The 17,868-nt window shown below is 46.8% G+C and overlaps 1 protein-coding gene across 3 annotated transcripts in view; it reads right to left on the reverse strand.

Moving 5' to 3' along the window:
- Positions 1-1,425: 1,425 nt before the first annotated feature.
- Positions 1,426-17,868, reverse strand: part of SRL (sarcalumenin) — a 93,299-nt gene continuing 76,856 nt past the window's right edge. For all 3 annotated transcript variants that reach the window (XM_043523773.1, XM_043523772.1, XM_043523774.1), the window contains 3 exons: positions 7,687-7,803; positions 6,125-6,358; positions 1,426-4,857 (listed from right to left, as the gene is read on the reverse strand). In XM_043523773.1, the coding sequence (XP_043379708.1) occupies positions 4,046-4,857; positions 6,125-6,358; positions 7,687-7,803 (1,163 nt within the window). In that variant the 3' untranslated portion in view covers positions 1,426-4,045. The remainder of the gene's footprint in view (positions 4,858-6,124; positions 6,359-7,686; positions 7,804-17,868) is intronic.

Here is a 17,868-nt window from a genome sequence, read left to right on the forward strand (position 1 = left end):
CTTTTGTAATATGGGATTGTGGTATGGCAAAGGCTGAAAGCTGGGTGTTCTCATGCTTCCCTATTCCACCATCATCTCCCCGTCCAGTTTGGGCACTGCTCTATGCTTTCCGTTAGCAGCGTGAACGTTAACCAGAGCCACCTGTGTGCATTTGAGGGCAACATTTCATTTCCCTTTGGAACTCAGAGGCGCAATCTGGGATTCTGTCCTTTCGTCCCTTGGTTTTGTATAAGCACCGCTCTACTGCATGGGGCCCAATCCTGCTCCCTTTGAAGCCAATTATAAAACTCCCATTGACTTCAAGAGAAGCAAGTCCATGGTTCCAGCACCTCTGTGGACAGGCAAACAAAGCAAATATAGCCGTGGAATGTGTTTGAAAAATACTGATTTTATTAAATGGGTTGATGTACAGGACGAACAATTTTATCCAAATGCACATTATCATGAACACCTAATTGGGAATATATTACAGCATGTAATTCCTTATAATGTGTCTGTCCAGATTCCTGTTAAAAAAGAAGCACACAACAGTGGGTTTAGGGATGTTGCGTTTTTTAGCAAAATTAAAAAAAAGTCTTCAGGATCCCTGTTTTCATTCCTGATGCATTTCCTGTAACTCAGAGACACATCACTCATGTCATGCTTTATATTTTGTTTCTAATCAAGTTAATTTTGTTTCATAGAACAGAGACAGTCAGATTGATGGTAGGAGCCTGCTTTGTAATCAGACTGGGCCAGGTGAGGTGGGCTTTGAACTACAGTCTTCCTTAGACTAACAATCACTTGCTGTGGCCATGCAAGTCATTTCAAGTGTCAAGGGGCTTGGGAAGAAAGGCCATCAGAAATGTGTCAGACTCCCAACAAGGGCTGGGGCAGCCAACCAGAGCTGAGAGTGGGCCCAGCTAGATGTGCAGTTAAACAAATGCACAAAAATATCTCTTCAACTTCTTAGGTCCATTGTTTCTTAAGGGTCACCTTATGTCAGGCCACAGGGGGGTTAAAGTTGGAGCGCCAGGAGTGCTTTTAAGAAGAGAATCCTAGTGTAAATTTTCAGATGGGAAGGTAGTTACGATCAGTGCATGAGCCTCTATGCTGGGCTTTTGAGCCAGTACTGTGCTTGTCAGTCGCATGTGAAAAGGTGAACTCATCCAATTACAGGAGATTTTCTTGAGTATATGCAGAGATCTTCATTGTCAATGAATGCTTACCCAACAGGACGTCAACCAACAGGCCCAGTACCTGTAGACAACTATGCTTTACATCCTCCATCCTCCTCAATGCTGCCAGCATTCCTCCATCTATATCGTGTTGGTAACACCAGCCACACCATAATCCTGACCTACACCAACACCCAAAAGGAGAGCAGTAGCTTTATGACCGGCAGGATGCTAGTGACCTAGAGGGAACTAGGAAGGAAGGACCTGGGTATAGTGAAAAGAGGATGGCAAGAAACGGAGGAAAGAAAAGGCAGGAGAAAGACTGAAGAAAAGGGGAAGACAAAAAGAAGATGACAGCACAGCAAAGAGAAACAAAAAGACAAAGAACAAGCAGGAAGAATAAGGCACAGAGAATTAGAAAAGTTTAACAGACTTATTTGCTTATGGTGACAATAAAACATAATGTGATGGCAGAAGCAGAGGCAAAATTAGCACAGTTTTGACAGTTTTTTTCATTCACTCCTAAGAAAACCATGCAAACTAGGCCAAGTGACAGGAGCAGCCGGTAAGCTTAATGGAGAACAATGAGACGTGAGAAAGAGTGGGTGATCAAGACAAAGAAGGATGAGGAGGAGCAATGGGGTAACATAAAAGGAAGTGAGCAAAAGAAGAATAGAAGTGAATGGAGGAAGCAGCTCCAAGGCAGTCTGAGACCTCACTATATATTGACTCACCAGCATGTCACTTTTCTTTGTGCTATTTTGGATGCCAGTTTCTCTGACGCCTCTTTTTGCCTTCATTAGCTGCCCCTGTTCCTTTCGGTGCTGTGCACAAAATCCCTCAGCATGTAACCTGCCCTCTTGCAGTACTCGTCGATGTACTTGTTTCTTCTCCAGCACCCAGCCTTTGGGGACGCATTACCCATCGGACGTGTCCTCCAGGGTGACACATTTGGATCAAGTCAAGCACCCATGAAACAATGTCCACTAGAACTCACCTGGATTGCTTTAAAAGACCATTTCTTTTAAACTCAAGGTTTCAGCAGCAAGGAAGCTGAATTCCAGACCAGTGCTAGATACGTTTGGTTCTCCTGTAGCGACAGCTCCATCTCTATTCTCACATGTGAATCAGAGGTGCTGCCTTTCGGACCCCATGCCAAGCTCCCAACAGGCTCTGGTCAGCACCTTCCGCTTTCTTATCTGCTCAAGTTTCTTCTTTAAAAAGCCAACATATGGCTCTCTTATTTCCTATTGTCTTTCTATCTTTGCCTTGCTTTGCATTTCATTGTATTCTTGACCCCGAGCAGATAAGGCCCATAGGCATGTTACAGTGAGTACTTCCACTCAGAAGGTTCTCTGAAGACCAGCCTCTGGTCCATTTGACAGGGAGAATAGTGAGGAAAGGCTATTTACCAGGTCTCGTACACCATTCACCATTCAGGGCAACATCCACCTTCTTCTTCAGTTAGTGCTTAGCTCAACCACCAGCCATGCTGGGTCATTGCAACCAAACAACACCTGCTTGGTGAAGAGGGCTCCCATTCTTCCCCTGTGCCTTAGTTGCCATCTACAATGAACTATGTCCACAGAGAGGCTAGAACTGGTTCTGATGGCATCATTTCCTGCAACTCACAATTTTGGGTGTTGGTGTGTTGGGGCAGGTGAACAACATGGCAACGCCAACAAATAAATATGACTGCTTGGTTCAGCCCAAATAAGATAGGGCCCAGACACCTTCGACTGCCTAACCTACAGCAAAAAGTTTGGAAGAGAAAACAGGCAACAGCTGTGAAACGGAGGGTGTTCCTGTCTTCCTCCAAACCGAACAACAACACAGGGATCTGACTTGGAGAAAACATGCAACACTGGCATAAACAAGGTCAAAATGCAAATCGATTAACCCTCTGAGCCCTACCAAGGTTTGTGCTTGACTTGCTAACAACTGCATGACGCTAACGGCAAATGCATACACTAAGCTCCCTGCCTCTTCTCAGGCACAGGGACAGACCGGTGCTTTCAAAGGCTTTCTTCTGAACTTTCTTGAGTTACAGCCACTGTCTTTCAAATGTAACTCAAGTGCCATTGCTCTTTCAGCTCCAGTCATTTCTCCTTCTGAGCCAGACTTCCAAATCCCACCTGGGACATGCATTTGGTGCTAACAATGCCATATGTTTCCAGAGATTGGACCGAATCCAGTCTAAACACAGACATGGGGTCTTTCTTTCCCTACCCCTGGGGATAGGAGAGGGCTAATACCTGGGTGAATGCTAAAGATTCTGAGTTATAGCTCAACTGTCATCCAAACGGAGCTCACAAAGAACTGAACCTGATGGCCTACAAGTCTTGGAAAGAAAAAAAAACAGATTATTATTTATGTATAGGCATTTCTGTGGTCCTCATGCCTATATACAGCCACCAAAAGCTGACATTTACTCTGCTGGATCTCTCTCTCCCCAGCGGTGACCCTCTCCAGGTCAAGATGTCGGAGCCTTCCTCCAGGTTATCATTCCAGAGTCTGCGTTTCCTACTCCCTGTCTGCTTAGTGTATGCAAAGGTTGAACTTCTTGTTCCACACTCATGAACTTCAGTACCAGTGAAAAAGCAGCTAAAGCTTTAGTTCACCATTTGTTGCTTTTACTTACAGCTTAAACATTGCTTTCTATTTAAAATAACAAAGATAATGTCAGGAATTCACAGTTCTTTATTCTCTTTTCTATGCCCACCCCGCTTCCTCTGCCATTAATGTCAATGACTCACAGTCCTCGTTGTACCGTAGCTCTTGCCAGTGTGGCACTCAAAGGGTTAATAAACCATGGCTTCTTGGACAGATAAGACATAAGCTCATTCACCAACAGGAAAACATGAATGGTTATGTTAGTACATAGCATGTTATGGTTTCCTATAGCGGTTCCTTGGGGTTTCACCACAGCCAGTCGTGTCACAGGAGAGAATACTGGGCTTCTTCCCCAAGCCAATACTCCCCAAGAGATCAGGAAGCTCATGAGTAATGGCCCTTTCGATCTTCTCCAGGTAACATCCTCCCATGTAGGAACACTGCTGAGCTAGCAGCTTGAAGCTGCTGATGGGATTGATGCCGAAGAAGTCCTTATAAGCCTCACGGTTGGGGAGATCAAACTTGCTGACATTGGTCTTTGCCAGGATAGACTTGAAGATGTAGAACTTGTCAGGGTCTTCCACAATGTCCTTGAATACCAGCTCCCCATCACTGAAGAAGGTCATTTTGTCCTTGTAGGTTTGCAAATAGCGGTCAACCAGGAGGGCATGGATGCGAACCCGGATGGCATGTTGGCGGATGAAGGCAATCTTATTCTCCAGCCTGTTTTCAATCACCTGGTTAAGGTCTTCTAAGAGCGAGATCTCTTCTTTAAGGAACAGATCCTTGTGGGTTTCAGGGTGATATTCCGGGGGCCAGAAGGAACTGACATAGACCCTGGGAGGTTCAGTGACATTGATCAGAGGAGCCAAGCTCCAGAACAAGGCGCCATAGACTCTCATAAGCTCCTGGGTGGCGAGACTGTCCGCTTTGTTCAAGATTATTCTTATCTGAGACTCCCGGCCCTTCAGCTGACGAAACAGCATCTCCAGCTCCAGACCCACATCCAGCTTTGTAGGGTCAAAGACGACAAAGATGAGGTCGGCTCTGTCGATGAACCACTGGCACACGTCATTGAATGGGTAACCTTTGGGAAAGGAGAGAGAAAAATCAACCAGAAATGTTCAGCTCCCCACATCTAACACAGGACCAATCCATTCAGTCACCAGCATAGATACGACACAGGCCTACCATGTCTCAGACCCCTTCAGACTTAGACCTCATGCAGTGGGAAATCTTGTTTCTCAGCTACTAAAACCATCGCAGAACAGCTTGGCGCCAATATCCACAATCAGTCTATTTTCACTTAGCACTGGTGCCTTAGCTGGCATTCTCTGATAATATCCTGGCCCCAGTAAAGTCAATGGGAGTTTTGCCATTGGGACAGGATTTCCCCCTGGATTTAAGGTAGATATTGAGAGAACAGAGGTGGGGATGCTGTGTAATTAATGCACTGATGAGCATATAGGTAAATAACAGATTTTAGTAGACAATTCAAACATTTTATTAATATGGTGGTACTGCCTTTCACCTCTGGGCCCACTCTGATGTACACACTGCTGCCTCCTAGTGGTTGGGGGTGTGTTTTGCTTCTTCTGGAATTAAATTCCTTCCAAGTCACTTCCAAACTTTCCTTTTGTCTGTAGCCTGCTGTTGATTATCTGTGCTCTGATTGTTTTCTAAGGCCATGCTTTGGCCACTCCAATGCTGCCTAATGTATCTAGTCTATGGGGTGACAAACCCCAGCAGTGCTACCCCAATTGTGAGATACGTTATCCTGGAAGTTGTGGTGTTCCAGCATTCCATCGTGTCCTGCTTTAACACAGAGGTTTTGGCAGGGGCCTGGATCAAAGATTTAAGAATATGATAGAAAATAATTGGCAAAGTGCAGCCCATAGGCTAAATACAGCCCAAAGGCCACAAACACCCCCTTCTTGCTTAAGTCTATGAACATTGCCCCTCCATATTAAAGAGGAAGTATGCCCTATCTGCTCTATTTTATGAATATTGGGTGTGTCCCTGAGGCCTGTGTCAGGTGGCCATTACAAACACAGGCGGGCAAAATTTTGATGCTTCTGCAATATAAAAATAAACGCCCAGCAACACCTCGCTGGCCCTTTGTTGTGTGTGACCTAATGAATACAGCCTCAGCTGGGCCTCAGGAGACCTTGGTTCTCTTCCTGGATCAGCGACTGTCACTTTTTTCTCTCACCTGTAAAACAGGGAAAATACTACAGCGCTTTGAGATCTACTGATGAACAGCATTGTAGAAGAGCAAGGGACTGTTATTATCTCACATTTATATTGCACCTTCTTTTCTGGTCTTTCTTACAATGAACAAAGCAGGTTACTACCTCGTTCCTGTTGCTTGCGGTTTTCAATGATGCCCGGTGTGTCTACAAAGGTGACCCGCTCTAAAAGCTTATGAGGCACCTCTATCCCGATCAGCTTCTCCAAGAAGTTCTGCCCAAACTTTTCGAGGGGAGAGAAGGAGCGTGCACTGTCAGCAGCCATCACAATGCCCTCGATGGTCTTCAGCTTTGGGCCGTGCATGATGACTGTGAACTCAGAGGTGGTGGGTTCAGCCCCTGTCCAGTAACAAGAGAAGCAGAGAAGGTGAGCTGTAAAGTCTAAGCTCTCCTGCTGGAAATGAGTCAGACTCTGTGTCTGAGACTATCTGGGGAGGATACTGCATACTCATGAATATACAGAGGGTGATCCAAAGCAACAGGTGTGGTCAGAGAGCATCTTGCAATATCATGTACCTCATGCCTTGTAGAATGTCTTGAGGAAACATAGGGCAAGTCTACACTAAAAAATTAAGTCAACCTAAGTTAGTTTGTACAGCCACCACAGTAATTAAATTGCTTTGCATGTCCACACTACACTCCTTGTGTCAGAGGTGCGTGTCCTCACCAGGACTGTCAGTGTGGAGCATCGTGGGACTGCATCCGAAAGGCAGCAAGTGTCAATGTAAGTGACATAGTGTCTACACTGACACTGCATTGACCTAACTACATCAACCTACGGGCTACGCCTCTCGTGGAGGTGGAGTTGTTAAATTGGTGTAGGGGGTGGATTACACCGGTGGCAGCTACATTTTAGTGTAGACGCTTACAGAGTTAGGTTGACATAAGGCAGCCTATGTTGACCTAAACTCTGTAGTGTAGACCACGTTGTAGCTATTTCATGGATGCACGAGTGCAGTTTTTTCCTGCAGTGGTTAATCTACACTGAGATATCACAAGTGTGAAAAGCATTATAAAGGACCAGCTCCTGCGCTGCTTTCTAGTGCCTTGATTCTCCCTATGCCCAGAGCTCAGTACAGGTTTTAATTCAGCAGTGCTACGCTCAGCGGTGTTCAGGGATAAAAGGGAGTGGGAGCTGAGAAGAGGAGATGGGAAATGTCATGCCTGTTGTTAAAGTAAATTAATTGGCTCCATGCATGGAGGGGAAGGATAGAAGAAAAGGGCAAGTTCCCCTTGTTAGAAGATTGTTATTCTGCTGGCCTGGAAAGTGACCTGCAGTGCAATGCCCTATCGGGATGGAAGATCTCAGTCCTGAGCCTCTGGACTGCAGGAAGTAGGAATGCTGCTTCGGCAGATGCACAGCTTGATCCTGGGGGGTGAAGAGGAATCTCATCTGTCTTTCTCTGCACCAACTCCTCTGACTCTTACAGGAGCAGGGTTGCAAGGATTCAAGCCCTCCCTGACCAGAGTGATGGCTGTCACCTAACAGCCTGGGAGGTTGCAATGAGTAAAAAAGAGAGGTTCAAAGAGCAGCTGGGGACAATGTTTACCAGCCAAGCTCTGGCTGGAATTGACTTGAGAAGTGAATGTACGAGTGACAGTGCCTGCTTGTACCCTTTGCACAGCACATTAAGCAGAAACAATGGGCGAGCCGGAGCACACATTACCTGTGTACAGCTGGTAGGGCGTGTCGTCCAGCCCTAGGAGGTAGTTTATCATGGTGGATTTGCCAACGCTCCACGGTCCCAAGAACAGCACCATTGGCTTGGACGTAATCTCCCCATCTGCAGAGAGGGGAAATAACAAAAGGAAGTGAACAAGCACTAGAATTTGAGCTCCCCGCTGTAACTAATGTCCCAGCTGAAGAGTGAACAAGAGCTGCCCTGTCCCACACAATTAGCTAAATGTTCTGAGCTCAGGGAAACTTTCCAACGTTCTTTCAGCCGTTTGCAAGAGCAGGGCAAAGCGACAGAATCGCGCAGGGCCAGGGTCATGGATATGCGGGTGCACACATGCTACTTATGCTGCTAGGGTTGTGCTTAGCCTTCGGAACCCCTGATACTGAATATGTGGAACAAAACAGTCCGGTCTGTGACTGACCCAGGTGCCCAATGTTAGCTAATTCTGAGTTGGTGCTAGACAGGCAGGAGACTCCCTCAGTCGGATCATTCATCTGTGAGATGGAAGAAATTATACGAACTTGATTGCCGCCCTCCTGACTATACCCAGAGTGGAACGAGCCTCACCCTTTGGCTGCCTGATTATGTACGGCCCTATGGCTGGACCTCTGTCCACATGGTGCAGTGGGCCACCCCACCAAATGTGCATTGCTTGTGGCGCACAATAGGGTTAAAGTCCTGTTCCAACTTCCACCGAAATCAACAGAAAGATGCCCATTGACTACAGTAGGAGCTGGGGCAGACCTCACTGAACAGTGGTTCTGTAGGAGCTTCACACCCGGATGATCACACATGTCCCAGTGGATATTGTGCTTTAGAATTCTATTAAGTGGTGATGGACAAATTCGGAGTAATTCCAGGATCTCCTAGTACCTCATATTCAAAGCATCACAAAGCCATAAGTATTTAACCGATTCCACCCTTCCTGGTCATCTTGCATTATTACATAAAAGTCCCCTCAGACTGACCCTACCCAAATTATGCAAGGTCTTGAAAGGAATGTTTTTCTACTCCATTTTGAAGACATATTTGCTTAGTGAATTTTGAGTTAGTTTTTCCAGGCATCTTTTTACAGGCAGTAGTGTTTCCCCAAAAATGTGCATGCCTCCACAAAAACATGCCCTCACGCACTCCAAGCAGGCCATTGTGACTGCAATTATTTCTTTTGTGCAAGCAAATTGGCAATTTGTGTGGACATGGGCAAGTTTTTGCATGTGGAATAGACATGCTTGCATTTTTGCAGGTTCCCCTTTTACAACTTCTTTTAGAACACAAATCAGTTGGAGATTTTGCCATGATCCCCATGATATACATGGGCAAGCTGAGAGGTGCAAGGCCAGGTTCAGAGACTGGGCAGACTGGCACAATGGGGCTGGCAGCAGGGGAACATTACATGCCCCAGCTGGTAGGGACCAGTAGGAAACTCATCAAGGGCCTGATCTTGCACCATTACAATCAATGGGAGTTTTGCAGTGGACTTTCATGGGATCAGGGCATAAGGGCCTGATCCTGAAGCCCCTTACTCAAGTGAGGAATACTTCAAGTGAGGCTACTCATGTAACTAGCCCTCCTGAAGTCAATGGCAAAGATTACTGAGGTGAGGTTCTGCAGGATCAAACCTGGAGCCATCTGCTGAGAAGCATGGACAACTGATATCACCAAGAGGCCACAGGGAGGAGTTGTGTTCAGCATGTCCCAGGATTCAGGCCTGATCCACCTGGCACTTAGAAAGAGACAAGCAACCCTCCCAGCTGCAGAGGACGCTGCACAAAGAGCCCATGAAGAGACACATGGAGAGTCTGGGCCTCAGGACAACCACTGTGAGGGAAAGATGTGTGGGAAACATCTCCGCACAAGCGATCAGGCACACTGCCAGTGTAACCCACTCAGTGCAGTGCTCTGTCACCCTCCAGTGGCACAGTGGCTGGGCCACAGAAACACAAAGGTTGATGAGCCTGCTACAGCCTGGTTCCTCATTGCTGTGTCTTGACTGCCAGAAGCTGGGACTGAACAACAGGAGATGGATCATTTGATGATTGCCCTGTGCTGTTCATTCCCTCTCAAGCATCTGGCACCGCCACTATCAGAAAATGAGAAACTGGGCTAGTTGGACCATTGGCCTGGCCCAATATGGCTGTTCTTATGTTAGTTCGGGAAGTAAAGGCTCATGTTTTGAGAGCTACCCATCCCAGGTTCAGTCCTGGCTCCTGATGAGCTGCTCAGGGGTGCAGTGTAACACTAACATTTAAAGAACTGTTTCCATGTTCTAAAACTGAAACCATTGCATACGATGGGAAAGGGCGGGAATATGCTGAAAACAGCCATGTATTTTATCGCATTTACTCTGAATAATAATTTATTATACCTATCGCTTTACACTGAGTAACTTCAATCCTATATCATGCTGTATAATAAATGTCATTATAGAAACAAAGTAAAATGTATAATTGGTACAAACATATATAATACAGGCAATATGTTCATCTGGAAATAATACATTATTTGTAGATAGAATAATATATTATCCATATATAAAGCAAAATATATCACCAGCAATATGGGTGATACTTTTGCACTTGGGTCTCAAAATGCTTTACAAATAAGAATGAATTAATCCCTGCAATCTCTCTGGCTCCAATTTAGGGCACCACTTACACATCTGCTTAATCAATGGGGTTTAGAGCTGGGCAGGAAGTGATTTTCCCATTCTAGGAAGATATTTGAGATTTAAAAAAAAAATGGTTTGGATCAACAAACATTTTGCTTTAATTTCAACTATTTTTTAATTTTAAAAGTTGGGGTTTACTATAATGAGCTCAAATTTTGAACTAAAATTTGTTTCAAACCGGGAAACCAGAATTTTTGGTTTAAAAAAATGTCAAAACGGGACATTTTGACAATTTCAGAACGTGCTTTTCAACATTTCTTCGAGTTGAGAATTTTGGCCAAACTTATCCTTTCCTGTTTTGATTAATCAACATTTTCAACAAGAAAACAGTTACCAAGAAATTCCTGATCAGTGCTAGTGGGATTTAAGCAGGTGCTTCAGTACTTTCCTGGGTAGGACCCTTGTGAGGTAGGAAAGTCGTCTTCTTCTTCTCTTCTTCTAATGTTATAGATGGGGAAACTGAGGCACACAGAGGGTATGAGAATGGCACAAGGTTACCCAGAGACTCTGAAGCAGATTCAGGAAGACAATCCAGATCAACCAGCTCCCAACCCCTGGCCTTACCCCCACTCTGAGCAGAGAATTCCTATGGCTTCAGTCTGTACAAGCTAGCTGAATATTGTATAAAATGGTGCCAATTGGGTAATATTTCAAACATACTTTGCATGGGGAAATGGTGTTTGACAGCAATGGGGAGGAGGGTCTGGGGGGGCTTTGTGTGTGCTGCCAAGAGCCACAGGGATTTCTGCCATGGTGAGAGAGGCAGCTTTACATCATATCCCTGCCAGGAGTCACGTTTTGTCTCTGGGCACCACCCCTGAATTGCCTCAGAGACTTTCCCCCTGATATTTCCTGTTTTGACCCCATCCCCCTTTCCAGCTGCTCACCCTTTTCTGAACTCTAGAGGTGAAATCATGCCCCATTGAATTCAATGGGAGCTTTGCCCTTGATTTCAGTGGGGCCAGGATTTCACCCTACGTGGCCTTCACCCCCTTTTGCACAACCTGTGAATTAGTCATTGGTGCAACTTCAGACACTTAGCCATGGAGCTCAGATTCCTAGCACCCCCCATGCAGCATTCACCGAGGACTGTGATGTTGAGTCTAGCGGTGTTCCTTGAAGTCAGGTGGAAGGGATGCTGGTGAGCGAAATGAGGAACTCCCTTCTCTCCCTCCAGCCCTGAGGCTAAGCTCTCTGCCTGCACAGTGGTCCCAGCTCAGGGAGTGAGAGGTCAGAAATGGCATGTTGTCACCAATCATCAGGGGCAAGTTGTCAGTCTTCAGCTTTGTCCCTGGGCTTCCTTCTCCCCTTCTCTGACCTCAAACCCTCACTTCTCCCTGCATGGGAGCTCAGACAAGAGCTTTAATTTGGAGTGGCGCTTCTCTCTCCTGGGGTTGTCAACAAGGAAAGAAAACAGCTCTGGTGACAGAACATAAGAACGGCTATACAGAGTCAGACCAAAGATCCATTGAGCCCAGTATCCTGTCTGCCAACAGTGGCCAATGCCAAGTGCCCCAGAGGGAATGAACAGAACAGGTAATCCTCAAGTGATCCACTCCTGTCGCCCATTCCCAGCTTCTGGCAAACAGAGGCTAGGGCAGTGATCACCAACCTGGGCTGATCCTGGAGCCTCTGCCCGTCGATCGCGATCTCCAGGCTGCTAAGTCCAGCGACACAGCAGGTCTCAGGCAGGTTGCCTGCCTGCCTGCCCTGGCCCCACGCCACTCCCGGAAGCGGCTGGCTGCTGGCACATCTCTGCGGCCCCTTGGAGCGGGGGGTGTGAGGTGTCTCCGCATGCTGCCCCTGCCCCCAGCACCATCCCCGCAGCTCCCATGGGCCAGGAACTGGCCCATGGGAGCTGTGGGGGCAGGGTTTGTGGGCAGCAGATGGAGAACTGGTACCCCCATTCTCCCCAGGGGACACAGAAACATGTCAGCAGCCAGCTGCTTCCAGGAGCAGCGTGGGGCCAGGACAGGCAGGCAGCCTACCTGAGCCTCACTGTGCCTCCGACTGGGAGCCACCTGTGGTAAGCACCTCCTGGTTGGAGCCTCCACTTCGCCCGCCCTCCTCCCACACCCCAACCCCCTGCCCCAGCCCAGAGCCACCTCCTGAACCAAACTCCCTCCCAGAGCCCTCACCCCATCCTCCAGTACTGGGTTTACAATGGCACGAGTGGCACCATGGAGCCAGGCCCATGCTCAGAAGGGGCCCCGGCCTGCACTGCGCCTCGAGATTTTGCCAGCCCACTGGCTCCTCCTGCCCATTCCTTGCTCCTCTCAGCCCCATGAGTGATTGGGGAGAGGCCCCAGGGAAGCATCAGGGCCTCGGGGAAGGGACAGGGTAGATCCTGGGTTGATCTTAAATTCAAAAAGTGATCTTGTGTGTAAAAAAAAAAAAAAAAAAAAAAGGTTGGAGACTGCTGGACTAGAGACACCATCCCTGCCCATCCTGGCTAATAGCCATTGAGGGACCTATCCTCCATGAACTTATTTAGTTCTTTTTTACACCCTGTTATAGTCTTGGCCTTCACAACATCCTCTGGCACGGAGTTCCACAGGTTGACTGTGCGTTGTGTGAAAAAATACTTCCTTTTGCTTGTTTTAAACTTGCTGCCTATTAATTTCATTTGATGATTCCTAGTTTTTGTGATACGAGAACGAGTAAATAACACTTCCTTATTTACTTTCTCCACACCAGTCATGATTTTATAGACTTCTATCATATCCCCCCTTAGTCATCTCTTTTCCAAGCTGAAAAGTCCCAGTTTTATTACTCTCTCCTCATATGGCAGCTGTTCCATACATCTAATCATTTTTGTTGCCTATTTCTGAATCTTTTCCAGTTCCAATATATCTTTTTTGAGATGGGGGCGACCACATCTGCATGCAGTATTCAAGATATTGGTGTACCATGGATTTATATAGAGGCAATATGATATTTGTCGTCTTATTATCTATCCCTTCCTTAATGATTCCCAACATTCTGTTTGCTTTTTTGACTGCTGCTGCACATTGAGTGAATGTTTTCAGAGAACTATCCTTAATGACTCCAAGATCTCTTTCTTGAGTGGTAACAGCTAATTTAGACGCCCATCACATTTTGTTGCCCAGTCACCCAGTTTTGAGAGATCCTTTTGTAGCTCTTTGCAGTCTTCCTAGGACTTAACTATCTTGAGCAATTTTGTATCATCTGCAAGTTTTGCCACTTCACTGTTTTCTCCTTTTTCCAGATCATTTATGAATACATTGAATAGGACTGGGGCCAGTGCAGACCCCTGGGGACACCACTATTTACCTCTCTCCTTCTGAAAACTGACCATTTATTCCTACCCTTTGTTTCCTATCTTTTAACCAGTTACCAATCCATGAGAGGACCTTCCCCCTTATCCCATGACAGCTTACTTTGCTTAAGAACCTTTGGTGAGGGGCCTTGTCAAAGGCTTTCTGAAAATCTAAGTACACTATATCCACTGGATCCCCCTTGTCCACATGCTTGTTGACCCCCACAAAGAATTCTAGTAGATTGGTGAGGCAGGATTTCCCTTTACAAAAACCATGTTGGCTCTTCTCCAACATCTAGGTGTCTGACAATTTTGTTTCAACAAGTTTACCCGGTACTGAAGTCAGGCTTACCGGCCTGTAATTTCTGGGATCACCTCTGGAGCCCTTTTTAAAAATTGGCATCACATTAGCTATTCTCCAGTCATTTAGTGACTGATGTGCAGACAATGCCCATGTGACAACAAAGAACCTATAAACAGCAGATCTGGGGCTCTAGCACCAACGAAGGGATCTTGTCCTTAACCCACTGCCACTGGGTTACCGGGAATCAACATTTCTCGTGCCAGGGTGCCCAGCCAGGACACGTGGGGGAGTGCTCAGCTGGCGCTCCGGACCTGCTACCACCCACCTGCAGTTAGCACAGCAGGTGCACCCTGGGCCTTCCATGGCACCAGGGGATTGCAGCTGGACAGACATTTTAGGCTTGGTTTTCAGAAGTGCTGAGTACCCGCAGCTCCATCTGAAGGCATGGGTGCCACAGAACAGCAGGCAGTAAAACTCTCCTGCCTCCCTGTCTTATCTTTCTTCACTCCCTTCTCCATGTCCTAGCTCAGCACCTTCCCCCGCTCTCTCTCGCTCACTGATCTCTTTCCCTTTCCCCTTCCTTAGGGGATGTCTACACTGCAGCCTGGGGTGTGATTTGCAGCTCGTATAGACATTCCTGCACTCCAGCTAGCTCATGACAAAGAATAGTGAGGACACTGCAGTGCTAGCATCAGCCTTGGCTGTAGAACATACCAGGAGGTCAGCTGGGCTTGTGAAATCCATGCTGAAGCCCGCACGGCTGCCTTGTCACTGCTAGATTTAGTGAGCTAGCTAGAGTACAGCTAATGCGGGTATGTCTGCACGAGTGGCCATTCACACCCTGCCCGCAGTGGAGACATGAGGAAGTGAGAAAAACAGCCCGTGTCACTCAAATATTCGGCATCCTCTACTCGAATGCTGTGAAGTCCTAGAACGTGGGGATTTTTACTCTTCACTAAACACAGCTGGTAAAACAAAACAAAGAACATTTTCATTTTACAAGCCCCCCCGAGCTGGTTCTCTGCTGATCACCATGTAGAGTTCAGACCCTTGCTTGGGGTCTGGCATTTCTTCTCTCTATTGCCATGTTTTTGTTCTGTGGACCTACCAAAGCTAGAGGTTTTCACAAGATGAACAGGGCGCTAGAGCGTTGCTATTTTCTCTTCTCTTGCCAAGATTTAGCATAACTAAACCTAAAGAGTACAACAGTGGGATTCAGAGCCTCTCCAGTTACAGGTCCGATGTCAGCGAGCAAAAGAAACGAATCCTATCCAGCCAGAAGCAGGAACAGCAGGGAAGCAGACAGCAAAAGTTATCTCCTTCTCCCCAGCAAGAGCAATAAGACTTCTCAATTCAACTGAAAATCCTTTTCAAAAGTGCAGCATCACCAATCAGGAGTCTCCTGGTGTTTCATTTAGTTCTCAGTGCTGTAAATGTGTGACCCTCCAGCTAGTCTCTGTGTTGGCTTGTGCCATGGGAGCTTCAGCTCAATGGCTTAGACATTGGAGTGCTATGGTTCCCAGCAGATAACAATTCGTGGGAGGGGGCAGGGCCGGCTGGCCACAGATGACCTATATTGCATGCCTGGGCGACTCTGATTGGTGGACACTGAACTTTGGAGGCTGAGCCTTTGCCAACAAGAGGAATGTTGCATTTTATGAGAGAAAAGGTTCATTCCAGACTGAAGCAGCATCCATGAGCAACTGCACAGTACAGGCCCAGAGACCTGTTCACTGCCTTCACACCTTGCCAGGGGGCAGGGCAAACCGAGGCTTAAAGGGACAAGCAGGTGCATGGTGTGATGTGTGTTGTTTTAGTACCTGTGACGTTTGCATGGAGAAGGGGGTGAAACAAGAGTGCTGCAGAAGCATCTCCAACAGCAGCATTCTATGCGATGTTCTAGGATGTGGGAAGGAGAGATCATACAAGTGGAGGGGAACATGATTGTATGATGGCAGCCAGATAGTCCAGCTCACTGCTTTCCTCACAGCCTTCCTAGCTTGGTGTCTTTCCTTACATAAGAGATCCAGGTTAACAGTCGGGGTCTTAGGCCACAGGGTCTCCCAGTCCATCTGAGATAAGTGTTTAAATACACAGGCCAAGTTCTAGGATCCTCCCATATGCTCATCTGAGGTCAGAATTTGGCCCTTGGATTAGAGCCTTGAAATGGGAATTTTAAAGACGAGGCACATTAGAAGATAAGCACAGCTGTAGTGGGTTCATCTAGCCCAGTATCTTGTCTTCTGACAGTGGCCAGTGACTGAAACTTCAGGGGGAGCGTATAGAACGGGGCAATTTTGAGTGATTGTCCATAGTTGTCCACTCCCAGCTTCTAGCAATTGGCGGTTTAGGGACACCCAGAGCACAGGGTTGCATCACGGACCATCTGGGCTATTAGCCCAGATGGATCTATCCACCATGAACTCAGTTAATTATTTTTTGAACCCATATCCCCTGCCAATGAGTTCCACAGGGTGTATTGTGTGAACAAGTACTTCCTTTTGTTTGTTTTAAACCTGCTGCCTATTAAGTTAATCAGGTGACTTATAGTTCTTGTGTTATGTGAAGGGTAATTAACACTTCTCTATTCACTTTCTCCACCCCATTCATGATTTCACAGACCTCTGTCATAATCTCCCCCACTTCCCCCTTAGTCATCTCTTTTCTAAATCCAACAGTCCCCGTCTTTTTAATCTCTCCTCAGCTGGAGAGATGTTCCATCCCCCTCATCATTTTTTGTTTCCCTTCTCTGTACTTTTTCCAATTCTCATATTTTTTTTGAAATGGGGTGACCAGAACTGCATGCAGTATTCAAGGTGTGGGCATGCCCAGGGTTTATATAGAGGGGTTACGATATTTTCTGTTTTATTATCTGTCCCTTTCCTAAGGCTTGCTAACATTCTTAGCCTTTTTTTTTTTTTTTTTTTTTTGACTATTGCTGCACATTGAGTGGATGTTTTTAAGGGAACTATCTGCGCTGACTCCACACAAATGAGGTAGGTTCACTATTTGTCACTAACCGCTCCTTTCCACAGACAGGACCAAACACCCACAATAACCCTCACCAAAGGTAACTCAGCTCTGTAGCTAGTTCATCCCTGGAGCTTGGGTGAGACCCCAATTCATGTCCTGTAAGTGTCTTCTCACCCACACAGATCACATGGCAAGAGTCTGGCCATCTCCAGGGTAACCTCTCCACCCTTAGCATCTCAGGCTGCGTCTCCAAAGGATTTAAGCATGTGGTTATGATCCGAAAAGTGGCAAGAGGATACTGTGCCTGCTGCTGTTTCCCTCAGCCCAGGAGATGTATTCACTGAGCTCCCTGGTAAAAATACAATTTTATTCCTGCCAGCCCTGCAGAGCCAATAAAGCTGCGGGACAGTAAAGTGTGGTCCATTCTGCTCTGCCCCATGCATCATCAGCAGAATCAAAAGCTCGGTGCCAAAAATTTCAGCTGAGAATTTGGCTTTGAACAGACATTTAGTGCTGAACTACAGCCACAAGTCCTATACTTGGGTTTGTCCAAATAGTTGTTTAAGTTGCTGCTTGAAGCTAAATAGCTCAAAGGAGACTGTAGCCCCCACATGATGGCACCTGCAGCATGGCTAGTTTGCAGCCTTCTCATCCTCAAGGCCTGTGCTGATCATGGCTCAGAATGGACCAGCAGACAGGAGAGAAGCAGAGGGTTTGAAGAGGTTCCATTGCATTCTGGTGGCTTCCTACAGCACTGAGTGCTTCTTATCCTCATTATAAGAGAGCCTGTCTCTGCTGGTCTTTCCATCCCCTCCTCGGCCATGAACTCAAACCCTCTCAGGATGCTAGTTTGAGGGCTGGGGAGAAGGGCTGTAGAGCTTGTCCAACAAAAACAAAAAAAACGCAGCACCCCCCCGAAAAGGGTGACTTTGGACAGAAATTCAA

Source organism: Chelonia mydas, chromosome 10 (genome assembly GCF_015237465.2).
Source record: "Chelonia mydas isolate rCheMyd1 chromosome 10, rCheMyd1.pri.v2, whole genome shotgun sequence".
In the NCBI taxonomy this organism is placed as follows: Eukaryota; Metazoa; Chordata; order Testudines; family Cheloniidae; genus Chelonia; species Chelonia mydas.